The sequence below is a fragment of the Chelonoidis abingdonii genome, chromosome 17 (assembly GCF_003597395.2).
Source record: "Chelonoidis abingdonii isolate Lonesome George chromosome 17, CheloAbing_2.0, whole genome shotgun sequence".
Lineage (NCBI taxonomy): Eukaryota > Metazoa > Chordata > Testudines > Testudinidae > Chelonoidis > Chelonoidis abingdonii.
In genome coordinates, this window is record NC_133785.1 from 39,853,844 (window position 1) to 39,880,761 (window position 26,918).

The 26,918-nt window shown below is 47.0% G+C and overlaps 1 protein-coding gene across 1 annotated transcript in view; it reads left to right on the top strand.

The window, feature by feature from the left end:
- Window positions 1–5,672: 5,672 nt before the first annotated feature.
- The window catches only part of FAM107A (family with sequence similarity 107 member A), a 63,963-nt gene continuing 42,717 nt past the window's right edge, over window positions 5,673–26,918 (top strand). Inside the window, exon 1 of the mRNA XM_032781814.2 lies at window positions 5,673–6,442. Within this exon, the coding sequence (XP_032637705.1) occupies window positions 6,419–6,442 (24 nt within the window). The 5' untranslated portion in view covers window positions 5,673–6,418. The remainder of the gene's footprint in view (window positions 6,443–26,918) is intronic.

The window sequence follows — 26,918 nt, forward strand, 5'->3', positions numbered from 1 at the left end:
GCTGAACAATGGGGAGTTTGGGATTTTTTGAGTCTCTAACAAAATTTCTAACGAATGATGATAACCAGCTCATTTTTGGGGAGAGTCTTGCTGGGGAGCTGGGGGGGGGCAGATCGGGCAGTGCAAGGGAAGATGAATTGTAACTGGGATAAAAGTACAGTAAAAATAACCTCATTTTCTCATTTCAAATGACCGCAGCTGAGCTCGCAGAATCCCCTGAGAATAAAGCCCTAAAGGTCCTTGTGGCTTGTGCAGTGAACAGGTCAGCTGACCACCTGGCTGGGTCCTCAGTGTGATCACTTCCTCCCAGGCACGCTAACACCTCTCAGCACAGGAGCTCACGGTGAGGGTCACAGTGACCTTTACAGCATGTGCAATGAGAGCTGACGGGCGAGGGAGGCAGAGGGATCTAGTGGTTAAAGTCAGGGCTCTGTGCCCAACTCTGCTGCTGACGTGTTGTGGAATCTGACTTCTAAGCATAGGAAAGATGCAGTTGGAAGCTACTTTTCCCTTCTGCCTCACTCATCGAACAAAGGGGCACTGCTGGGAAGGAAAAGCCTGAGCTTTTAAAACCACACAGAAACTTTTCTTTACACAGCACCAACCAAACCTCTGGAACTCACTGCCACTGGAGCTCCCTGAGCCAAACAGGGCTGGAAGGAGGAGAAGGGAGCCACTCCTGGCCCCCTGTGGTAAGCTAGTCCTAACTTTGCAGTGCCAGACTTCCAGGATGAGAGCACCACTCTGCTGGGACAGAACGAGTAAGGTTGCCTTTCAGAAGCTGGTAACCCCATATGGGCACCAGTTTGGGATCAAGAAGCCCATGGAGGTTTGCGTTGCATAGCATGCCTTGGCCATCCATGTCCAGAGGGGGATTTCTGTGTAGGGATCTTCCCAGGTCTGCATGAAATGGGGGAAGACATTGTGCTGTCAGGGACTGGACATCATACTAGATGATCCACTGGACTGAGCTCGTATTGAACTTCCAATGAGAAATTTTGTTTCGGTCTTCACTGAGAAGTCTGAAGGAATGTCTAACATAGTGAATGCTTATGGGAAGGGGGTAGGTTTAGAAGATAAAATAAAAAAAGAGCAAGTTAAAAATCACTTAGAAAAGTTAGATTTCTGCAGTCAAGGGCCTGATGAATCATCTAGGAACTCAAGGAGTTTAAGGAGGTATCTTGAGCTCTAGTATTATTTTGGAAATCTGGCAACAGAAGATCAGAAGCCGAAGGAAAATAATAGTGCATTATATAAAAATGGGTAATAACCAGAAACTAGAAGTTATTTTAATCTGTTGTGCAGTGGAAGATAATGAAGCAAGTATTAAAATCATCTGCAACATGAAGTGTAAGGTGATAGGAGATAGCAACAGGATTTGTAAGAACAATTTGATAAGCCAATCGATAGCATTCTTGATAGGAACAGAGCCTTGTGGATAGGGAGAACGGTATGTGTATTAGGTTAGAATAAGCATTTGAATAAGGTTAACATGATATCTTATCGATAATTAAGGCAAATACAATTTAATGGCATACTTATAGTGGGTGATACTGTGCGATAACATACTCAAGAGTGTTATATGCTCCAATCTGATGAAAGGTTAAAGTGAGGTTCGCAGGGGTCTGTTTGGACGCTTGAGTTTCATATTTATCACGAATATTTACTTACATAGAAAGCTTATTAGTTTGCGACAAACAAATGGAGGAGTTCGCAACTGCTTGGAGAACAGGTAAAATCAAAGATCTGACAAATTGGAGAATGTCGAGTAATCGATTGAAGTTTCATAAACAAAGGGCAAGTGTCACCTTAAGGAACATATCATTTCAAACGTAAGAATGGGAAGAGACTGTTAGGAAGAGTAGGGAAAAGAATCTAGGGATAGTGAACAAGCTAATTAGACGTGTGAACTGTGCAAAAAAGCCGAAGGATCTGATGCATTAACAGGTGTGTTTAACAAGAAAGAAAGTCATTCTTCGCTCTAATCTGCCTGTTAGGCCTAACGAGTATTGTCACTTTCTGGCAAGCATTCAAAAAAGATATGCGAATATGAGAGTCAGAGAAAGCAACCCAGAATGATTAAAGTCTGAGAACATGACTATGAGAGTTGAAAGAATTGGATTTGTTTAGTTTGAAAGAGAAGACGAGAGAACATGATAGAGTTTTTAGTATCTAATGGTCATCAGAGAGAGAAACTTTCCCCTAGCCATAATGAAGAACAAAAGCAATGACACGGTTAGGTTGACTATAGAAAATTCTATTGTCAGTAGTTAACACGAAAATTGCCTTAGGAGATTGGAATATCATCCCAGAATTAAAGTATAAAATTATCGAGGTGGTCTAGACAGTATTTGGTCCTGCCATAAGGGCAGGGGACTGGACTCGATGACCTCTCAAGGTTCCTTCCAGTCCTAGAGTCTATGAATCTATGAATCTGAGCAGGGCAGGGACTGGCCCATTCACCAAAATGAGCAGAGCATGTCCATGACATGACCCATGGAGAGAAATCACGATTGGATGTTTCTCTGAGCTATACTCAACCAGAAGTTAGGAGCTTGATGCAGGAATTACTGGGTGGAATCATGTTGTATGGAAGGTCAGATCATAACAATCCCTTGTGACTTTACAAACCTATGAACCTTCAGCTACATGCTTCTTTATGTCTGGAGCCACCGGACACCTGCAAAGAGCACAGGTGGGGGTTGAACTCCATGGGCTGTGGGCGGCACAAGGATTGTTTCACTCAGTTCTCTTTCTGGCTGCAGAGTTTCTTGCCTATTCATATGTGTAAGCAAGAGCCAGCATGCAGCCTGGGATGTGAGTGACGGGGAGAACTTTGCCATTACAGATGCTGGACCCCATGGGTTATATGCTTCTCTCACACCAGTGAAAATCAGAGCGACTCCATGGAAGCAAAGTTCCAGTGGCGTTACAGGGGAAACGCTAGTGGTTTCAAAAGAAGGAGGCAGGAGAGAATCCAGCACTGTTACCCTTCACTGAGATACACACTTGGGAAATGAAGTTCTGAACGAGTGATAAACGTATTTAACAAGTTGTGATTCTAGATTCGAACCAGTAGGTGGAAACCTTCCCGCAGGAGAGCTGGAAAAACATGGGATGAATGTTTAAGATCTGTACTAGAAAATCAAAGCCTGCTGTCCCAGCACCCTAGTGATTATTCACCTTGTGCTTTAGAGTCTCACTAGCCATCTGATGCTGACTACACTTCACCAGGGCCCCCCCAAGAGAGATTTCATGTAGCTACGTGACACCCTGTGTTTGCATGGCAGAGCAGTACAGAATTTGGTAACATGTTGCCTCTATATAAATCCATGCTGTGCCCAGACCTTGACTACTGCGTGCAGATATAGTTGCCCCATCTCAAAAAAAATATATTGGAATTGGAAAAGATTCAGAAAAGGGCAACAAAGATGATTAGGGGGATGGAACTGCTTCTGTATGAGAAGAGATTAATAAGAATGGGACTTTTCAGCTTGGAAAAGAGACGATTAAGGAAGAATATGACAGAGATCTATAAAATATGAGTGGTGTGGAGAAAGGAAATAAGGAAGTGTTATTTACTCCTTCTGATAGCACAAGAACTAGGGGTTACCCAATGAAATTAATGGGCAGCAGGTTTAAAACAAACAAAAGGAAGTATTTCTTCACACAACCCACAGTCAACCTGTGGAACTCCTTGCCAGAGGATGTTGTGAAGGCCAAGACTATAACAGGGTTCAAAAAAGAACTAAATACTTTCACGGAGGGTAGGTCCATCAGTGACTATTGGGCAGAATGGGCAGGGTTCAAAACCATGCTCTGAAGTGTCCCCAGCCTCTGACAGAAGCTGGGAATGTGTGACAGGGGATGGATCACTTGATGATTCCCTGTTCTGTTCATTCCCTCTGGGGCACCTGGCATTGGTCACTGTCAGCAGACAAGACACTGGCCGTTCTTATGGCTGCAGGAAGGGAAAGGCTGCTCTAGTAGATAAGAGAAGATAGTTGAGCGGGACCCATGAGAAGTGGAGTCTACTCCTGGCTCTGCCATATGTTCTTGTGAGAAATTGGGCAAGTCACTTAAACCAGCATTTTCACAGGTGGCCACTACCTGTGTGTTCCTCATTGCCCAGTGAGAGACACCTGGGGTCTAATTGCCAGGAATGCTGAGCACTCAGATGTGTAACTGATGTCAGTAAGAGAGGGAAAAATCAGGCTCCTTGTGGGCTTTTCAGAGCCTTCAGGGGAAGGACATGCAGCATTTCTACAGCCCGGCGTGTGCATTCCTGCAGGTTGCTCTGCTGCGTTCCTGGGCTCATGCAACCCGAGGAACTCGATCACACAGAATTAAGGCAATTTGGTTACATTACAGAGAAGCTTTTTCTGTTGCCTGGAAAAGAGGCCTAAGCCAAGCTAAAGACTAAAAGTCCACAGATCAATGCAAAATACCTAATCCACTGCTGACTAACCTTGCGCAGGGGGTGCACGCCTGAGCTTGGGCCTTCGGCTCCACTTTGAACCCTAGATCCCCTAACCTGAAAAACAACTAGGAAAAGGAAGCTGCAGTTTCTTTTCTTAAATACAAATAAAAGCAAAATTCCCCTTAATAACTTTCAAAGGTTATTGCAAAAAGCAGAGAGACTCATGAAAATATTTAAACCGTCAGGTGCCTGCCTGGCGTTTACCCTCGTACCAAGAGCCTTCTGTGCTTTTACACTATGTTTCATGATGTCTGATGTCTCACAAATAGGTCCTCAACTGTGCTGTTAAAACACTGTTGTTAAAGCCAAGTGCTCATGCACACACCCCGGGTCAGCGCTGAGAAACCCTGTCCATATAACCACTGCTGGAGCTTTTCAGCTAACACACGCCTCGCGCCTTGCCAGCGTCAATATGCCAGCTGGTTTACTTCCCCTCAGAAAGCAGGGATCCCATGCTAAGGCAGATTAACTTCCCACAAAGTCTCTCATAAAAATTCTTTTCAACCCTGCCATCCACCCGGGGGTTGGTGTGGTTGGACGGGAAGGGTTTCCAAGGGGCACTCATGTTCCAGCCACTGTGTGGAGACTCTGCTTTTGATTCTGTGATTGAGCAATTAGTAAGGCAGGTCAAAAAACTGGGGCTTTAAAGTCAGGCTCCTAAATCCATATTTCGGCAGCTTGATGAGCAGGCCGATTTTCAGCAGTGCTGCGGGCAGAGCAGCTCCCCCTGGAGGCACTGGACTCTAGTGATCACCCAGCACTTTGTAAAATCTACTCATTTCTTGAGGTGCCTAGCCGCAGCTTTAGGAGCCTCACTCTAGTCACTTTTTTTACAAAACCTTTGGCTGTGGTAGCTGCAAAAGGGTTGTGGGGGTGCCCCATGGCCTCCCATCACTAGCGGTTTGAACAGATTCTTTAGGGCTGAGATCTTCTGTGGTGAGTTTATTAAAGATCATTGAGAAGGCTCCTGAGTGGAACTGATCCTCCCCATCTCACACTGATTTTAACAGAAACAGGGTGTTCAGCACCCCACCAGATTGGCCCTGGGGGCTGATTTAGCTGGGCAGAACTCCACTGCAGCCGGAGCACACGTGTAGAACAAGGCATTTACACGGTGCAGTTCGGCGGTGGTACCCACTGGCGGTAAGCTGCACACACGGTTCACATTATGTAACGTCTTTGTTTAAGATGCTTGTTTGTGAGCAGCCACAAGAACTTGCTGAAGTTGAAGTGCTGCCTGCTTAGGATTGCAGACGCCGAGTGCAGGAGCCACAGCCTAGCCGCTGAATAATAAACCTGCATTCTTTCTCCAAGAAGTGGGGAAATGGGCTTATTTTTCAAGGCGTCTCCGCCAAGCCATCATGAAGTGCAAGACAAATGGCTAGAGAGGATGGCACAAATCCACTAGCAAACAAGGACCTCCTAGTGCTGGGGCTCAGCTGAGCCCAGCAGGTCGAATTCTTTCACAGATCAGCTCTGCATTCTGTGACATCTTGGTCTGTCAAGTACAATTACTATAATCTTCTGCAGCCTTTCAGAATAAGGACCCCAGCTTAGAAGCCAGGCATCTACAGGATGAAAGCTGCCTTTGTGCTTGGACAGCCCCTGTGTGCAAGTCGGACATTAGGTATCCAAAAGTGAGTTCTTTACGTCGCGGAAGAAGAAGTCAAAGGAAAACTTGGATGCTCATCTCCTTTAAGATCCTGCTGATTTTTGCCTGCGTTGTTCTGTGGAATAAACTGGAGCTGTCAGGGAGCCAGGAGCCGTGTGATTGCACATTCCCTAGTGTTTAATGCAGCCCATGCTCTCCACAGATTGTGTGGACAACGCCACAGAACGACACAGAGCCTGCGACTCCCAGCAAGCGCAAGCCAAGAGGACAATTTGGAGGGACTGCCGGAGATTTGGGGGAGGCTTCCTGGATACTGAACTTGTACTATGGGAGCTGCTCACGGGAAAAAGGTAATGGGATGCCTTTATTCTTTGATGCTTAAGCATTGGTGGCTTTGAAGAGATGACACTTGTCTGCTCACATGTAGCTTTGATTAACCCCTTTGTGCACTGCCCAGTCCTTTCAGGAGTTCAGTGGTGGATTAGAGAGCAGGAGCGGCTGGTGTGGACACAGGTGTCAAACGCTGTCAGCTGGATGAAGTAATTCGAGCTGATCAGATTGATAAATTGGCCTTCCTTTACGGAGCCCTCTAGAGCCAATGAGGAGCGTGGGGTGGGGCCGAACAGTGATATGCCTGGAAGCTGGAGAGCTGCACGCACGCACGCACGCACACACACACCAGGCTTAGTTTTTGCAGTCACTGCCAATGAGAATGGTCACTCACATTGCTAATGTTTTTAATCTTGTCGGGCAAGGTCAGCAGAGTTTTACCGATTTAGCTTGTGACAGTTCTGAGCGGCATTAAAAGCAGAGCAGCATTTTGCTTTCTGGCGCATTGGAAAGATAGATGTGTAGAGTGAGTATGCAGGTCTGTACATTGCATTCTCTGTAGATCATCTACAGCATGATTCCAGGGGTCCCTCAGCAAGCCAGTGCCAGAAATGAAGGAGACCTCTTGGGATTGTTCTACTTGCTAAACTCAGTAGCCTGGTGTCTTGCGTCACGAGTAGCCACTCACTGTATTGTTTTTTCACTCAATTAGTGTAACTAAAGTGCAAAGTTATTCCCCTGCAGTAACGAGCACTCCTCTCTGGCCTGTTTGGCATGCCTGCCTTCACACTGCTGATCAGAAATGACCCTCCACCTTGAGAAAACATGTCAGAGGCTACAGCTCAGCAAATATTCATTGCAAATCATTTCTTTAATGTAGCCTCTTGTCTGTTCAAGAATCACCTGCAAGCAGCTCAGAATTTCCCTGAATGTATTCACTAGGCAAAAGCATGACTGATTCTCAGAAATATTTCTTGCCCTGTCAATTGTTCACAGCTCACTCGCCACCAAGTATGCAAGGCCGGATTCCTCCGTCAGTGAAAGTCAGCAGAGGGCTCTCCCTCCACTCATCTGCCAGGAGAACTAGTTTGTTTTCCTCTCTTTCTCTTCTCCCATTAACTCCCCTTCCCATTAAGGGCACATTCAGCATCAAATGCCATTGGCAGAGAATAGAGGCAGCAGCAATTACAGATTCATAGATTCCAAGGCCAGGAGGGACCATTGTGAGCATCTAGCCTGACTCCCCGTATAACACTGGCCAGAGACCTGCCACCAGCACAATCCCTGCAGCAAAGCTTTTCCAAAAACATCCCAGCTTGATTTCAAAACTGTTAGTGATGGAGAATCCACCACAACCCTCGGGAAATTGTGCCAATGGTTCATGACCTTCACTGTCAAAAAATTACGGCTTATTTCCAGGCTAAATTTGTCTAGCTTCAACTTCCAACCATTGGATCTGGCTATACCTCCTTCTGCTAGACTGAAGAGCCCATTATTAAATATTTCATCCCTGCACAGGCACTTATAGACTGTGATCAAGTCACCCCTTAACTTTCTCTTTCTTCAGTTACATAGATGGAGCTCATTGAGTCTCTCACAATAAGGCAAATTTTCTAATTCTTTCATCATTCTCATGGCTTTTCTCTGACCCCTCTCTGATTTATCAACATCCTTCTTGAATTGTGGGCACCAGAACTGGATACAGGATTCCAGCAGCGGTCGCACCCATGCCAAACACAGAGGCAAAATAACCTCTCTGCTCAAGATTCCCCTGTTTATTCATCCCAGGATCACATTAGCCCTTTTGACCTCAGCATCATACCCGCAGGTCATGGTCAGCTGATTATCCAGCATGATCCCCAAATCTTTTTCAGAGCTTTCTCCAGTAGAGTCCCCCATCGTGTAAGTACAGCCGACATTCTTTGTTCCCAGATGTACACATTTAGCTGTATTAAAACACACATTGCTTGCTTGCACCCCATTTACCAAGCGAGCTAGATCACGCTGAATCAGTGACCTGTCCTCTGCATTATTTACCACTCCCTCTATTTTTGTGTCATCTGCAAACTTCCATAAATCAGCCTTTTCCTAACCTATCCTATGCACTCCAGCACTGTGACACAGAGTATAGCTGCATTCGAGCTGCACAGTGGAATGTCCTGTGTTAGCTCTGACTGAGGGGAGGCCTGGCTCTAGGAGTGGAGGGAGGGGATAGCCACGCCAACCATGATACTATCAGAGCCTGTACATCCATGCTCAGAGCAGCTAGCCCCTCCTGCTGCTCAGCCCCCATGGCTGTAATTCTAGCTCCATCAGGAATGTTCCCTGGAGTGGGAGTTTGCACCTGGCTTGAATGATGAGGTACCCGAAGTCTGCGGGATGGAGGGCTGAATTTGTACCAAAGTAGCCCTGAAATGCACTTGTGATGCCTTCTAAGTTACACCAAGCCGTGCACTAGGAGCTGGGCGGGGACAAGGTAACCGCGTTTTTTAATTTAAAGATAAAACTCCCCTCACGAGTGCTGCCACGGAGCCAGTCCTCCCCCAATCGCCTCCAGAACCCCTGCACTGTGGCTGGTGAATGCTCTGTAGCTCCCACAAACGACAAGTGTTTCCAGAACAGCAGGCTTGGCTCTGACACGCTTCTGAAAGATGCTGCTTTGGAGATGACTTGACTTGGGTGGGTACAAACAAAGTCAGAGATTTCACTTGCATTTCAAGAACCACAACGTTGCCTGGTTAGACAAAAGAATGTGGCTCTGGATTGCGGCCGTTAATCAGGAAAAGCCGTTAAAGACTGATGACTTGTAGGTCCATTTTTTATTGTCTAGAATGAATCTGATGGTGGTGGGAGGGAAAGCCCCTTTTCTCCTGTTTCCTAGGTACAGTTAGATTGTGCATAAACGGCGCAATCCTCTCTTTCCTCCAGCACTGAGTTAACGTCTATGTGCCCGAGCAGAAGCGAGTCTGGCTGAAGGCCTGGAATCAGGGGTTCCCAAATGCTGACCTCCTTCCTCTGGCATCCTTCACAGGCATTTACAAACTCCCTGTGTGTGTGTCCAGATAAAGTTTCGCCTGATAGATAAAAGCGAAGCAGCAAGAGCCGGATTTAACACGGCTGCCGCAATGTCTAGTGAGTAGCTCGGCCCAGAAAATGGAGCAGCAAAGGACAAGGGAGAGGCCTAGGCAGCTGTCGGAGGACTGGCCCAGGGCCGGCATAGCAATCTCTCTTCAGAAAGTATCGGGGCCGTGGCCAGCATATAGCTACGCCCCACTGACAGCCCTTTGTGAGTCCTGCCAGCCAGCCCAGTTGTTTGCTTTGTGGAGAAGTTTGGCCCTGGTTATGGAGGTAAGACTTTCATCCATCCCTGCAGTATCTGAGCCCCGCGCCCCCGCTGCTGGATTCAGCCTCCCAGCTGTCCTGTGAGGCAGAGACTTCAGCAGTCCCATCTTGTAGCTGGGGAAACTGTGCCAGAGAGGAGAAGTGACTTGCTCAGGGACACACAGGGTGCCTGTGGCACAGGTGGGAATTGGGATTCTGCCTTGAGTCCCAGTTCAGTTTCTTAACCACCTCACCCTCCTTTCCGGCTCTGATTTAACCTGCTGGACTGGCCCTGTGCACAGGTCCCTCGTGAACAGGACTGTGTACTCCTCGCTGCAGCCAAGGACTCGGGCTCTCCTTGTCTCAGACCATGAGACTCAGGGGATCTGTGACACTGAGGCTGAGTGGAAGCGTACCCTGAGGCCCACAGCAGGACCCACACCAAGAGGTTAGCAGAGATTGTGGACCCTAAGGAAAGACCTCTGTCGCCACATACGAAAGGCAAAGCGGGGACTAGGCCCAGCACAAGGAGTGAGCTGATCGCTTGTGAGAGTCAGGGAGGAATTTTCCATCCTGCACGTTGGTGCTGTGTGAGAGGAGCATTACTGCCCAGTAAAGCGTTAGCACTGGTCCCTCTGGACCAGCTGGATCTGCTCTGCCCATGTGTGACATCCTCTGTCTGAGCTCCTTCTCCCCTAGCTGTACCTGCCAGTCCTTGCCAGGTTGTGCTAACAGACACTGTGCAGCAGTTTTGTCCAAGCCTTCACATGGGCATCATTAAGAGCTGCATTAAACATGCAGCTCCAGAAGGGCTGGGTTCCCTCTGCCAGGCCCAGGAAAGCTCCGTTGTAAAGAGCAGGAGCTTCACAAGGAAGGCCCGAGGGGCTACACGTACGTCATACCCAAGCTAGGGCCGAAGTCAGGAACTGTCCCAAATTCACACCTGTCAGATTTAGAACAGAACAGCAGTGCCAAGGGATTAAAATAAGTGGATTGTGATGAAGAGGTCATTAGCGGAACAATAGGGTTTAGCAAAGAGCACCAGAATATATACAGGGAGCTTGCAGGACGTTAGCCACCAGCCCTAGCTCAGGGATCTGACAAAATTCCCCCTTCTAGGGCTGCAGCTGCTTCACCATCGCTGCCTTATGCGGGGACACCAGCTCTGCATGGATCCACACCAGCACTAGCAACTGCAAGATCGGGGCTGAACCAGGGACAAGAGGCAACAGGAGGCGCAGAACACGGCTGAGGGCAGGAAGGGGGAGATCAGGGTGAAAAGGCCTCAGGGCCAGGCGCTCTGCCTAGTACTTTGCAAAGCACAGGCTCCACAGTCATCAGTAAGCTAGAGGGGAGTAAAGGCAATGGGGGGTTATTAGATTTAGAGCAGATCAACAAGCTAAGCTAAACTAGCTCCCCAGCCCTCCTGGGATGACTCCAGAGACTGATGTGCAGTTCGGAGGACAGACTGCAGGAAGAGCCATGGGATGGATGTGGAATTGCTCTTTCGTGTCTCTGCTGTTGTGTCTAGGATTTCCTTGCACCTCTTGCTCACCAGCACGTTTAACAGACCAGCAATGCTGGCCCCAAGCTTCGGCTAGCAGAGCCTGCCCCCTTCGCAGTGACGGTTCTGGCCACACACATTCTCCGGAATATCAGGTTTCCACAACACTGCAAAGACATACCCTGGAGCGCGGCTTGTGGATATGAACTACTGAAGGTAGCAGTCCAATGGTTTAGGAAGAAGGCTTCAGACAATGGCCGGGGGGTTGCGTAAGCAAATGAAGCACACCGCGCCAGCCTGATGATCTGTTTTAAATTCTCCCTGTGCAGAGGTTTAGTTATAGTCACGGGGAAGGGTCTGGCATCTCTGGGAACTGAAGCCTGAAGATAGGCCATAGGTTAAGAGTGTTAAACTGGAAACAACAGTGGAACTGAAAACTCTGCCAAAGCTGTGAAGTCAGCCCATGTAACTCAGTTCTTTATGCCCTGCCATGGTCCTCTCCTACTTGGCCTGTCAGGATTTCTAGTCTGTCACAGGGCGAGCCCACCTGCAGCACCCTCCGGTGGCAGAACAGGCATGCTGGCCTCAAATTCCCTCCTTCAGAGTCCCCATTAATGTCACACAGGCTTTCTTGCCTCAATAATTCCCTCCTTTGGGACAGTATATTACAAAAATATAGTTCAAATATTCCATAATAAAAGCCCTAGACTAGGTCCACTTCTCCATGGTCGCCAATGTATATGGTTCTTAATACTTCGCATTGTCTAGTCCACTGACCTAGCACATACCATGCGCCCGCGTCTTCCACCACACCCGGATTCTTCTTTGGACCTTTCAGCAAGACAGCCACTCAGCCCGCACAGCTAGACTGTAGCACCGCCCTTCCCAGTAGGAACCCCTACATCCTCTCTGCTGGGAGTTCTGCCTTATCAGGGGAGCACCCATATCAGCCCCCTTTTCCAGCTCCCAGCACCCAGCTGCCAGTGGGTAAGCCCCTCCATTGCTCACACACTCCCAGAACATCGGACATTCCCGCACTTCCAGGAACAGCATGGGCCTGCCCCCACCAGCATGTCCTCACATGCCTGGCATGTGCAAGGTCCTGCCATATGGGGGACACCATTTTCTAGAGTGCCCTGGCCCCACCAGCCTGAGCTGCATGAAGCAGGCGAGGTTAGGTGAGAGGGATGGAGTGGCGCCCTCTTCAGAATGGTGTCGCCCATCCAATACTGGATAAAACCACCTCTGGTTTTCTCCTACGACTGGATAGGGGACAAACGAGACAGAGAGAGGCCAGGCCAGTATCAGGAGAGATACTGCCCCTTGCCTTCTGCCTTCTCTCGCCCTTTGCTCTGGCTCTCCAACTTGGATGCCTGGAGGCAACTCCCTCAGCTGCTCTCCTGCCTTCAGCCCTCTCATCTTCTGCCTTCCACCAGGAACCATCTACAGCTTCCTTCAGGGACCTCCTGCCGTCTCCCAGCCTCTGGCCTCCCAGGCAGCTCTCACTGCCCCTTCCTGACCAGCTCTCCTCTTTAGAGCCCAAGTGTCTTCTTTTAAGGCCAAATGGGGGTCAGCTGACCCATCACAGGTGCATTGGCCTCTTCTCTTGCCACTACTTGAAACATGACAACACATTTAAGGATGCTATATAAAAATAAAATGTACCACACAGATGTTGCCAGGATCACTAGAATGCTCTGTTCTCGGCTGTATTTCTGTCAATTTCCTGTATCCCCCAACTACGACATCTCTGTATTACTTTTCTGACTGCTGCTGATCATCGAGCTATTTAAATACGCAGAAGAGCTTTCCACTCTTGTAATCAACTCATTCTGTCAGTTCCACTTATCCACAGACAATGACACAGTCCAGTGATGGTGACATCAGCCACTTTATGGGAAACCGGTTGTCACCAGGCCCAAGTCCACAGGAAGTGAAAGCAAAGTAGCAGGTAACCTTTTTGTACTGAGTGATAGCCTGTAATCTCTGGAGAGATGTGCTACTCCCGATTTAGTGTAACTACTGGTACAGCAGTAAAAGTATAATACCATACGCTATGCCAGCCATAGTATAACTGTACCTCTGTCCAGCCTTACATTCTACCCATTTCAATTGACATGGTACGTCAGGCTATTGGTGAGAGCATACTGCAGCTCTACAGAAGTTAAAGAAAGTTGCTCTTTTCTATTTAAGAAGCTTTGGATAAGAGTGAGCTCTTACTACTAATTTCTTCAGATTTTTACCTACCTTCCCCTCCCACGTACAAAGGAAGCTCCTCAAGAAATGAAACTGTGACTTGATTTTCCCTGCAGCTCCCATCCACGCAAACACAAGATAAATAAACGATAAAAGATAAAATAGACCTGTTGTTTCAAAATGACCCTGCTTCCTGCAATTTCAAATAAAATATGGTTAGTCATACATTAGTTGCAAGTACGATAATTTCATCAAACCAGATGATTCATGCTGCAAAGGTGATGAATGCTACAAAAGTCAAAATTTCACTTGAAAATACAAGCTACACCCTGGAATAAAATTCCTAGAAGGAAATGGGCTAATATTACCTATACTGGACCTCGCCTCTAACAGGAGGAGAACGGTGCATTGATACATAACAGGTTCTTTGCCCTTTTCATTGGCTTTGGTGCAGGCATAAAGTAAAGCCATTGGCTATATATTCATGAGGTGTCTCTTTCAAAGCTAGTCATTTTGTCCATTGTAAGGTTGTCCCAGATTATACGCATCTACCTGTTGATTCTGCCACTGGCACAGCAAAGGTAGCAAGTAAAGAACCAAGTAGAAGTTGTGTTTCTTTTGGTTCTTCTCCTCCAGTTCTCAGTATAGCAGGAAGCTGTGATGCTATTTTTATCAATGTCACCAGACAGCTGAACGGGTGAATCCTCTTCCAAGTCTCACATGCAGATCAGCATCTGAACACAAGCACAATCTCAAGCATTGTAGCCCAACCAACCCTAAAATGAAGGTGTCGTTTTCTGAAGGGCATATTGTTAATGAGCATCTGTTTGCCACAGACTGGACATTGGGTCAAAGCAGCACCTGGTATAATTCCATTTGTTCCAATGGAGTCTGACCCTTTCTCTTGAATGGTGCTGGCTATGAAAAGGCAAGAAGCTGGCAGAGAGCAGAGCTCTTAAATGCTAAGAGAAAGTTTAAAGGGAAAATCTATGTTACTAAATGGAAAATTCATATTGACCAAAAGCCGCTTCTCTCTCTTGGAGCTTTCGGAAACTCTTGTCCTGGCCATTAAAATGCTGGGCCCTTCTTTTGGAAAGGGCCGTGCAGAGTAAGGCAAACAAGAGCAGCAGTGTTTGTGGCTGGCAGGACAGAGAAGAGCTTTATCAAGCGAGCCAGAAACGGGCTAGTTCACTGACTGCAAGGCAAAGAGCAAGGAAGAAAGAACTCCGATTTCCGGGGGAGTAACACGTAATGCCAGCCAGCCGCGCCGAGAGCCTGATCATGATTCCACCAGAGCTATAGATCCTGGAACTTCCATCTAAAGGGAAGAAATGGAGCTGGGGGCCCAGATGTGATTACTCAGAGACTGCTCTGTTCGTTCTCCAGCTCAGTTCCCATTTCCTTCCTTCTAAAGCTCATTAGCCTCCTCCAGCATCAGCTGGAAAGCAACAACCGGTAACAAAAAAAGCCTCAGGAATCAAATGAGAAAATGGAACAGAATGGGCCCAATCCTCAGTAGCCATAAATCAGGGTCGTTCCATTTAAATCAATGGAGCTTGTGCAAATTTGCAGCAGCTGAGGATATGCCCCAAATGTAATTATGTGTACCCATGGAGCCGCCAATTCTGAAAGGCAGAGCAAAACTCACTGGCTGGAAGCTGATGTCTGTGCTCCAAGGAAGGGATGTCAGGGAAGGCAGGAGCATCTGCATGGGAGGAGGATAGAGCAATGGGGAAAGAGCATTTGCTTAGATTCAGAGACCCCATGGCCAGATGGGACCATTGTGATCATGTAGTCTGACCTCCTGCAGTGCACAGGTCAGAGACGGCCCCCAGTAACCCCTAGAGCAGATCTAGGAAAACAGCCCATCTGGATTTCAAAATGGTGAGAATCCACCATGACCCCCAAGCAATTGTTCCAGTGGTTAATGATCCTCACTGTTACAAACCAGCACCTTATTTTCAGTGTGACTTTGTCTAGCTTCAACTTCCAGCCATTGGATCCAGTTAGACCTTTCTCTGTTAGACTGAAGAGCTCATTAATTAAATATTTGTTCCCTGTGATCCCTTCTAGGCTGTGATCAAATCACCCCTTAACATTCTCTTTGTTAAACGACATAGATTGAGCTCCCTGAGTCTATCACTATAAGGCAGGTTTGCTAATCCTTTAATCATTCTCGTAGCTCTTCTCTGAGCCCTCTCCAACTTATCAGCATCCTTCTTGAACTGTGGGCCCCAGAACTGGACACAGGATTCCAGCAGCAGGCACCCACTGCCAAATACAGGAGTGAAATAACCTCTCTGCTCCTACTTGAGATTCCCCTCTCTATGTATCCAAGGATCATATTAGCCCTTTCGGCCACAGCGTTGCACTGTGAGCTGATTATCCACCATGGCTCCTGTCATGGTATAAATCCCCACTCTGAGCCTTAGCATCCAAAAGATGGGGTACCAGCATGAATTCCTCTAAGCTCAATTACCAGCTTAGAACCTGTAGCGCTGCCACCAACCAGGAATTCCAGTGCCTGGTACACTCTGATCCTCCCCAAAACCTTGCCCAGGGAACCCCAAGACCCAGACCCTCTGGATCTTAACACAAGGAAAGTAAACCATTTCCCCCACCGTTGCCTCTCCCAGGCTTCCCCTCCCTGGGTTACCCTGGAGATTACTGTGATTCAAATTCCTTAATCTTTAAACAGAGAGGAAATTCACCTTCCCTCCCTCCTTCTCTTCTCCCCCTCCAGACTCTTCCTGAGAGATACAGTAATCTGATACAGAGAGAATTAACCTCTCTCTCCCCCTTCCCTCTCTTTCTCCCACCAATTCCCTGGATGAATCCAAACCCGTCCCTGGGGTCTCACACCAGAATAAAAAAAACAATTCAGGTTCTTTAAACATAGAAACTTTTATTAAAGAGGAAAAACAATAAAAATATCTTTGTAAATTTAAGTATGGATTAGGTCGGGGTCTTTCAGCTCTATTTTAGACCTGGAATACCCTCCAGCCTAAGTATTACAAGTACAATTAAAATCCTTCCAGCAAATACAAATTTGAACTCCTTCCAGCCAAATGCACATTTGCAAATAAAGAAAACAAACATAAGCCTAACTCGCCTTATCTACCTAGTACTCACTATTCTGAACTTAGAAGAACCTGTATCGGAGAGATTGGGGAGAAACCTGGTTGCACGTCTGGTCACTTCAGAACCCAGAGAGAACAACAACCAAAACTAGCAGCACACACAGAAACTTCCCTCCCTCAAGATTTGAAAGTATCCTGTCCTCTGATTGGTCCTCTGGTCAGGTGACAGCCAGGCTCACTGAACTTGTTAACCCTTTACAGTCAAAAGAGATATAAAGTACTTCTCTTCTATTAACTCCTACTATCTGTTTATGACAACTCCCAAATCTCTGTCAGAGTCGCTGCTTCCCAGGACAGAGTCCCCCAGCCTGTAAGTGTGACCTATATTCTTTGTTCCTAGATGGATACGTTTACATTTACGCATATTAAAATGCATATTGTTGCGTGTACCCAGTTTGCCAAGAGTTCCAGAACACTCTATACCGAATGACTAGTCCTCTGCATAATTTATCACGCTCCCAATTTGTGTGTCATCTGCAAACTTTACAAGTGATGATTTTATGTTTTCTTCCTGGTCATTGATAAAAAATGTTAAATAGTGTAGGTCTAAGAACAACTTCCCACAGGCTTCCATTAGAAACAGGGTTGCTCAGTGGTGACTCCCTGTTTTAATGCTGGTGGTGGCCGAAAATGCTGGTTGAGGAGGAGAGACACTGTAAGCCTATAAACAATTGCCCTCCGTGTGCTTCTCAAAGGCTGCTTACAGGCTGTATTGACCTTAAAGAATTCTACTCTTAGGGCCGGAAAAGCATGCAGGTGTGAGATGCTGTATGACTGATGGAGATGTGGTGTGGTGTGAAGGCTAGGTGCCCCCAGGCATTGGGGACGCTGACATCCAGGCCAGAGTTCTCAGGAAGAACCCACACTTTTGGATTGTCCCTAGTTCTTTTTTATGGCTATTGTGCAAAACCAAGTTTGGACATTGCCGACCCTACGAGTTCCTCTCAGCACAGGAACACGCCCATCCTGCTAGAACAGCGGCGGCCTTCGCATCGCAATCTGGGCATGACACACCCCCTTTAGGCAATGAAACCATCGATGTAAGGCCCAAAAGGCAGAGCAAACGGGGCTGGTAGTCATTAAATACTACCAAGGGTTTCATGACACTGGCGTTTTGAGAAAAGATCCAAAGCAGGAGACAGAGTGGGGGTTTCCCTTGCGTTGTCCATAATAAATTCATCTGTTCAGGAGTCAGAATAGTTTCTAGAATGACTGGCCTGGCCGGTGCTGAAGCGACACCTGTTTGTGTCTCCTAGGATTGGTGCGTTTGTTGATGAGCGGTTGGCTCTGACGCAAAAGTTAGTGCACACACTCTCTCTCCACACAGTGCTGGTAGGGTTGGGGAGACTATGGGCATGTGGCAAGGTTGGCGTGAGCTGGGGGATGAATCTAGTGGCTGTTTATGGTCTGACTGTCCACACAGCTCTATCCATGGGAATCCCTGCAGCCTGGTTCATGATGCCACATCTCCTCCCTTCTCCTCTTCCTCCTGTGTCCTCCTTCTGACCCCGGCAGCCTCTCCTAGCTGGGTTGTAGCCATAGCTCTCTCAGGAGGAGCATGCCTATCTTACAGCACTGGAGCCAGGCAGAGGGACAATTTCGTTCACAAAGACTTTCCCACCTGATTTTATGCTTATCCTTATGGCTAATTTCAGTCACAGTCAGCTAGGCACCACATTTATGCCTTTGCACAGAAGACCCAAAGGCGTAGGAAGTACCCTGGCCTCGCAGATCTAACAGGTTGGGAGCTGTTGAATAATAGCAACCATGGTTTGCAGTGGCCAAAAGCTATGGTGGGAAGGGGGTCCCCAGCCTGGCCTTCCCTCCAGGCCCTCATCTGCAGCTTGCTCCCTCCCTTTGGCTCCCAGCAGCAGCAGCAGGTCAGCTGAAGGGATCAATGCAGAGTGACATGAGGGGCCCTCTGCCCAGGGGAGCTTTTTGTGGTACTTCAGCCCTGACAGGCAGCAAAAAATGGCCAGTTCAGAGCCATATCCTGACCCACGGAGCTAGTGGGTTAGCCCCACATGCTGGGGTTTTGTGCCAGCTGCCGTGTCGACTACCCTGCTAAGCTGTACAGTCTGACACTGGGACCTTCTGCCTTTTGTAATTAAAGATGTGCCCGAGCCAAACCCCATAGCCTCAGCCTGGTGAATGTTGACATTCAGACTCTGAAACCAGATCCGAACCCAAATATCTGGCCGCTCCTGATCAGCTAGACCAAAACTTTATTCGGAATAACCCTGAATTTGGGAGGTGGGTGTCAAAATCTGGGCTTGACCAATGAGTCTTGGGCCCTTTGCTATTTTCCACTTTTCTTGTGGGAACCAAGAGCTTTGAACCGTGTTAGCAGGAGAAAAAAGAAAAGCAGCTCAGTGGTTTGTGAAACAGAGAAAGCCCAAGCGTAATTAAAGAGCCCAGCCTGCTGACAGGCCTCAATGTCTGGGCTTTCTCTGCAGCCGCAGCCAAGGAAGGAGAAAAAGCTCATGTCACTCGGACATGCCCAGAAAAAATGCCCTGACGTACAGCTGAACACTGGGCAGGAAGCAGGAGAGAGCTGCTGTCTTCCAGCCCTGAGAGACCATTTCAACAGAGCTAAAGGGACTGAATTCTGCTGGCACTTTGGCCAAATGCCACCTGCAGTGTTTGGGAGGCTGCAGAAAGCATTTCTAGACAGATCACTGGCCCATGGAACAGAGTTCCTTTTAGGACTTTTTTGCACAATTATGCACACACACACACACACACACACACACACACACACACACACACACACACACACACACACACACACACACACACACACACACACACACACACACNACACACACACACACACACACACACACACACACACACACACACACACACACACACACAGTCTGAATATCTCTTCCGGGGAGTTGCCCTTTCTTTACTCCTGCCGCCTGTGACATGCCTACCCCCAGAATGCCCATGCAGCACTCAAGCAGCAGGGCTAACCAGCCCTGCTCTCCATTTCTAATGGCTGCAGGAAACAGGGGGTTACCCTGATTCCTTTTGCCAGGTGCAACGGTAAGTGGGTGTGTTTGCCTAGGGCTCTCTTTGTCCCGGGTTGTAAAGAATTTTCCCCATTTTCAATCCCAGGCCAGTGGTGATGTGTCCAAGTCCTAGGCTGAAACCCCAACAACCCAAACGTTGGGGTTGGAAGCCAGACATCTAGGCCTGGATACAAATGCTGCGGATACCATCTCTCCCTAATGGGCTGAACCAGAACCCAAAATCTGAACACAGCCAACTTTGAGATTGGCCCAAACACAGGCTGGCTTTTTCTGCTAGGACCCAGCTCCTGTAGGCCTGAGGCAGTGAGGTCACGTGGGAAGAGGGCCGTAGTGAGCATCAGAAGAGCTGGGTTCTGTTGGCAGCTCTGGCCTCTGACCATGAGCAAGTCAGGTAACGTTTAGCATCCTACTTCCCCTATCTGTAAAATAGAGATAGTGGGTGAGATTACCATGAACATCGGCTGCATGTCAGAGCTAGGTATTGTTACTCATGAAGTAAGTTCCTGTGTGATGAATGTCGCTTGTTGCAAAGCCCAGTTCTATTTGGCCCCGTAGTGTTCCTTGCCATGTTCTCCTCCGCATGACAGCAATTCAGCCTCGAATCTCTCTGGACCCCCTTTCTATCTGCCATCAAGGTAAACTCTCAACATTCCTCAGAGTAGCCAGGAATATCATGTGCATCCTTCATGCAACGTCTCTGGTGCAATGCACAGAGTACACGAACTCGGGAGAGCAAGGAGCCTTGAATGGCCCAGCATTTCCATGGCTGGTACGAAAGGGACACTAATAGCGGTTAACAAGGTTCTGCTGAATGGTGTGAATATAACCAGCTGAGGGCAGTGCAAGAATTTGACTGTGTGGGTGTGCACCTGTCACACACACAGCGCACCACAAGGGGCTAGATGAAAAGTGACCTATTGCAGGTGAGGATTTGGCTAAGGCCTAGAGCCAACAGAGGGTCCTTCAGCATAGTGAACTGCATGGCATAATGTCTTGCTTTGTTTTGTGCTAGGTGGCTCCCAGCCAAGACTTTCCTTTGGTCTTTGTGTTGAAGTGTCAGATTTGACAATCAGTGCTAATGCTTCCCCAATTGTCCTTGCACACTGATTGGCTGGGCTGGGGTAGTGTTTTACGCTGTGTCCGGCTATTCACTGCTTTGGTTAATTTGCAGGAAGCCTACTGTTCAGACCTAGATAAAAGCGGGACATTACGCTTGATCTCACTGGTCTCTGTAGGGTTTGTTTTTAGACTCAATACGCAGCATTGAGATTGGACATTTATTGGGGCCGAGTCTAACTCCCATTGAATTCACTAGTGGGTTTTTCTACTTGGATTGAGCCCTGAGGCTGTCAGCTTCCCTTCTCTATCTTTGCAGTTGTACTTTGCCGGGGCAGTCAGAAAAATGGGCCTGATTCATCAGTGTTTTAAAGCTTGTGGCCCTCTCCATAAAGCCATTGTTATTTCCTTAGTGCAGAACTTGCAGCCAGAGCAGTGCAAAGAGTAAAAGCCAAATGAACCAGAGAGACAGGAGACCCTGCTTGGAGCAGATCCCAGCCTAGAGACATAAGTGGGTACAGTTCAGACACTCCCCGGATTATGTAAGACCCTACTTATCCAAATCCACACTTATGGAAAAAATTCTGTAAGCTAGAAATAGGAGGGATTTTTTGTTTTGTTTTTTTGCATAATGGTCGGAGATTCGTTTCCGACTTACGCAAAATTTGAGTTACGCAAGGCGTTCCAGAACAGAACACTTGCGTAAGTCGGGGAGCCTCTGTACTGCAAAGAACACACACAGCAACTGGACTGGAGCTAAACTGAATTAAATCCATACCCGCTGTCCACTACAACAGCATCATAATATGACAGTGGGCCAGTCAGTCCAACAACTCATCCTTTGCATAATGCAGAGACAATTTGCTAATGCACTAAGTCAAGGAAACATGCTTTTCTTTCTTTTTATGTCGAAGTATTTATTGTCCCTGAAAGTGAAGCATTACACTGGTTAGAAGCAGGTATCCTGCTTTCCCAGTGCATGTTCATCCTGACCTGCAACACCCTCTTCCAGCTGCTTGGACCTCTCTGGTGCAATGGCAGCCAACTGCCCTGTGCAGAGCTGGTTTCTGGTGCTGGGATGCAAATGAGAGTCCGTGGGGAATGGGATGAGGTCGCCAAATCTGCTTCCATTTCAGGCCTAATCCGAACCTGAACCCTGGCCTCCCTCCAGAAATGCAAAGCTCACGCTGTGAGGCCACAGAACCCCTTAGAGAGGGAGGAAAGTGTGGTGCTTTTAATTCCTTACTAAGGTTGATGGACAAGTCTCCCGTCAATAGCTCAGTACAGGCAGCACTCACTAAGGACCTGCTCAGTGTCCTGCCACCTTGATCATGGAGTAACTTGTATTCAATCCAGACTTAGGCCACGAATGAATAGGGTAGATTCATGGTGTGATGGCCATGCCTGTCCTGCGAGCAATGAGCATGACCTCTTGCTATTTCAGGTCAGTGTGGGCATTTGCGTTAAAGGCCAGAAGAGCAAAAAACCAAAGGGCACTTGATTTATGAATAAAATAACACAAAGTGCTATTTCAAGCTCTGGCAACGTTCTACTGGAATAGCTAGTAAAGCGGCCACCTGTCTGACCGTCTCTGAGAGCAGGCTGTGAGCTGCAGTAATGTGATAATGGTACAGTAATGAGATCTCGTGACTGTGTAAACTTGCCATTTTTCACTACAGCTGTTGAAAAGTCATTAGGTCACTGTTCATTTTGTGAGATCAGCCAGAAATTAAATCTCACAGAAGTCCTGTAACCCTGAGCCTACCTTTAGCCCCGGTGGAATAAGACAGATTTTTAAAGGTCAGAAGATCAGTGATGAAATGTTACACCAATAAATTGCTACACTGGAAAGCACTTTGCAATATGATAGTGAAATCTACTATGTTATGGGCAGGGAATAGAGGTAATATTATCTTTGTGCTTTGCTTAAAAAAACTGATCAGATGCTGTACAAAGCCAGCTATGCATATGAGTGCCAGCCAATGGGAACTGGCACAACACAGCAATGCTTCTGGTGTATTGAAACCAAGAGGAGATCAGGTAAACAAAATCAAACAACCCGGCTCTGTGCTGAGAGAACGGTGTGTGTATTTCCCATTTGTACATTAAAGGATTCCCATTACTATAGAAACACAATATTCTGTCCTCCATGGGTTAATGCTCATTTCTGGAAATAAAGAGGAGGTGCTATCAGAGAGGGAAGTGTTAGAAGAAGAGGTGTGGTGGCAAACTGGTCATTAAAAAAAGCATTAAACCACTAAGCCCACATGGTCCATCCAAGAGTTCTGAAGGAACTTGAGTATTAGTGGGTGAGCTGCTGACGAAGATATGAAATCTCTCATTAAAAACAGCTACTGTTCCACAGGACTGGATGGTAGCAAATGTTGAACTTATATTTTAAAAAAGGCTTGAGGGTAGTCTGGAGAATTACACAGCAGTAAACCATACACTGGTACCTGGTTGAAACAATGGTTAAAAATAGAATTATGAAACACCTGGAGATCATGATCTGATAGCATCTATCCAGCATGGTTTCTGTGAAGGAAAATCATGTCTCACTAATCCTTTAGAAGTCTTTGAATGTGTCAATGTAGTAATAGTTAAAGGAGAACAGGCTGACATTATTTAGACTGCCAATATGTCTTTTACAAGTTCCCTCACAACAGACCGTAAAAGAAGCTAGGTCATCATGAGGTGAGAGGCAAAGCATTGTCAGCTGCTAGGGGACTGAAACAGAGCTGCTTGCCCCTGGGCTGGAGAGTCTGGGGCTAAGCCAGCCCAGGTTACAGGATGAGCCCACCTGAGGGGAATCAGGTATTTCAAATACAAAAGGCACCTGGAAACTGCAGGAAGCAGGTTTGGTTGAGATGGCCAGAGGCAGGATCCTTGCCAATAAGCAGGGGAAGAGACCATGTGGATGCTGGAGCTGCAGAAAGTTTGTGTGTTTGTCTCGGGACTTCTTTGAGTTCTGTTTTGCATAATTATGTTGCCAGATTGCTGACAAGTGAATTAAAGGATCTGGGGCTGAGAAGGCAACTGGAACCATTGTGAGTTCTTAAAGGGGCCCTCCTGAAAGGGAAACAGAGGGAGATGTGGCCCTGGCACGACACAAACAAAAAGCAAAGAGTGGGATTCAATGGGAGCACAATTTGCAGATGACACAAAGAAATGCAGGGTACTCAGGACCAGCAAGGACCGTCAGGAACATCAGAGAGACCTGAACAAGCCAGGAGAATGGGCAACATCATGAGAGATGAAGCTCATTGTCAACACATGCAAAGTAATGCACATTGGAAGGAAAAAAATTAATCGGTTTGTACCTCTCACAGGGTTCTACATTAATTGTATCACCCCAGGAAAGAGACCTGGTGATCACTGGGGACAGCTCAGTGCAGACTTCTGCTACACAATCTTATGGAACATAAGGAACGACAGGGAGACTAATACAGAAAATAGTTTATGCCCTTCCACAGATCAATAGGCAGCCTCGCTGGGATTCTGTGTGCAGTACTGGTCAGCCCATCTGCCACAGGACGTTGCCAAACTGGAGGGCGGTCAGAGAAGGGTGACAAGAATGAGCAAGAGAGTGGAAAAACTCCTCTGAAGAAAGAGTAAAAAGGTTGGAAATATTTACCTGAGAAAAGTATATAAAATACTAACTGATGCGGTATTGACATAGATCAGGAGTTTCTTTTCTCCTGGTCTCAGAGCATAAGAACTAAGAGACATTTGATTGAATTAAAACGTGACAAATTCAAAACTGATAGAAGGAAATACTTTTTCACACAATGCATAATTAGATGGTGGAACTCACTGCCACAGGAAGTCATTGAGGCCAAGAACATAGCAAGATTCCAAAAGAAACTGAAGATCTATGTGGATGTCAAGAATATCTGGAGTTATAATTAATGACAAGGCCTAAAATCATAGAATCCCAGGGTTGGAAGAGACCTCAGGAGGTGTCTAGTCCAACCCCCTACTCAAAGCAGGACCAACCCCAACTAAATGATCCCAGCCAGGGCTTTGTCAAGCCGGGCCTTAAAAACCTCTAAAGAAGGAGATTCTATCACCTTCCTAGGTAACCTAGCTGCTGAAGCACCTGCCGTGCTCATCTCCGGTTGACACACTACTCCAGGACAGTTGGCACACTACTGGCACCCAAGGGGTTTGGTGTACTGAGCAACCCCCCAAGAAATACTTCACTCACCATCAAAGGTCTGATTGCAGAGGGCTTTGGACCAGGCCCCAGTTGCTGAGAGGGAGCATAATAGACAAACTATTCAGAATTAAGATGTGAGAGCAGAGCAGCAGCTTCAAGTAACATCTAAGAGCACCCAGCCACATAGTCTCATACAACGCAATGGGAGCCAGCAATGGGAGGATGTCTCCGGTTTAAACTAACCAATCTTCATCTCGGATTTGGCTGGTGTGCTTCTGAGTCTCATATGATATGGTTTCACCAGATGGAATTGCTGTGTCTCTTGGATGTGCCTGCGGCTGGTGTGTTGTTTCAATGCATCAGACCTCCCTTGAAGGGTTATTTTTTAAGCACTAACGTTGTTTTCATTAATCAATGTGTTCATTCACTGACCATCCGTGTAAACAGTCTCTATGTCAACTTATGGGAATTAATTACCTTTTTTCCGATCTCACTTACATTAGAATATCTTGAGCAAACTCCAGTCAAGTTAATGGAGTTATACTGGTATAAACCTTGTGTGTGTGAGTTCAGAACCAGGCTGTAAATGTTCTTTCACTTGGTGGCATTTTATACACCTTAATATTTCTTAGTTACCATGATCTGATTGCAGCAATTCCTCTCCTAACTCATTTACTCAGATTTTGACTGGCAACATAATACTATGACTATAATGCTATAGGATAAGGGCTTTGCTATGGACCTAAATCCATCTGATACCATACTTATAAAAGAGCAATTAAATGTGAATTATTGCTACTTGGATTATGCCTGTGTGGACAGCTGGCTTATCTAGCAACTTTAACCAACACATGAACACGAGTAAAGATTCTCGAGAGGATTAATTTTGCTGAAAGCTAGCGTTATGTTATACAGGTGTAGAACAAGTATCACTTGTTCCAAATGTTGTATAGAAGGGCTGGTTAGGGGCTTTGGCAGAGGCATGGGGTCCCTGGAGCAGACTCTCGCTCACCAGGTTAGAGATGAAAATTAACAAGTAGGAGGAAGAGGAAGAAGAAGAAAAGCTAATTGATGCTTACTCTTACCAGCCAGTTAATTGAGGTCCCCTGGCTTTGGCTTCACCCAATTTATGGTGAAGTTCCCCAGTCACAGCTGTTCAGCACTGAAGTATCTCAGGAAATACCGTGGTTTCAGGGTGAAAAGGTGGGGAAATCCTTGGGATCTGGCTCCATGTGAGAGCAGGATCCAAACTTGGGGACTGTACAACACACAGGAGCAGAGCTGGTGCTGTATATGCTGACTATGAAACAAAATCATATCAATAACAGAGCAAATTCCTGCTAGGAGATCACTCGAGACAGTCTTTATAAAATAAGTCGTTTTCCCAGTTTTCTCTGCAACATGCAATGCCGCAGCCTAGCAGAGAGACTTGTACACTACCAGGAATATAGCCGGCTTAGTGTAGTGTAATGATGGAGCACCACTTCTGGAAGTAACAAATGAAAATCCATGTCCTAGGTGAGGGCACTCACGTTTTCAATAAATACACATTATATTTTAATTAACTTTTAAAGGACAGAACAACTCCAGGGCATAAGCTAGAAAGGGGGGTTTAAAATGGAGGGCTCAGCACATGTAAACTGAGGTCACTGGAGCTCTGCCAGTCTATGCCAGCTGAGGCCCTGACATGTAAAGTGTAAGTATGTGCTTGATGCGCCCTTCCACAGCTGTTGTGTTTGAGAACCTCTCTCCACCAATGGGGACATTTCCTGGCTGGATTCATGCCTGGTGGATTCTTTTCTTCTCCTGTGGATTTAGGGAGCTCTAGGGAATTCAGCCATCCTTGGAGCAGCTTCTTAGACTGGATTAGGAAGGTTAGTGACTCCTTATGCTCCTGCGCATGATGACTCCAGGCTGTTTGAGGTTCACTGGTTAGATCTCACACCTGAAGGCATGTGTGATGCTGACAGTGCTTCACCTGAAATGTCACAGCAAGCAGGACCGGCGCTAGTGTTTTTAGCACCCTAGGTGCACAGCCATTTCGCTGCCCCGCACACTGGTCCCGCGGCTCCGGTGGAGCTG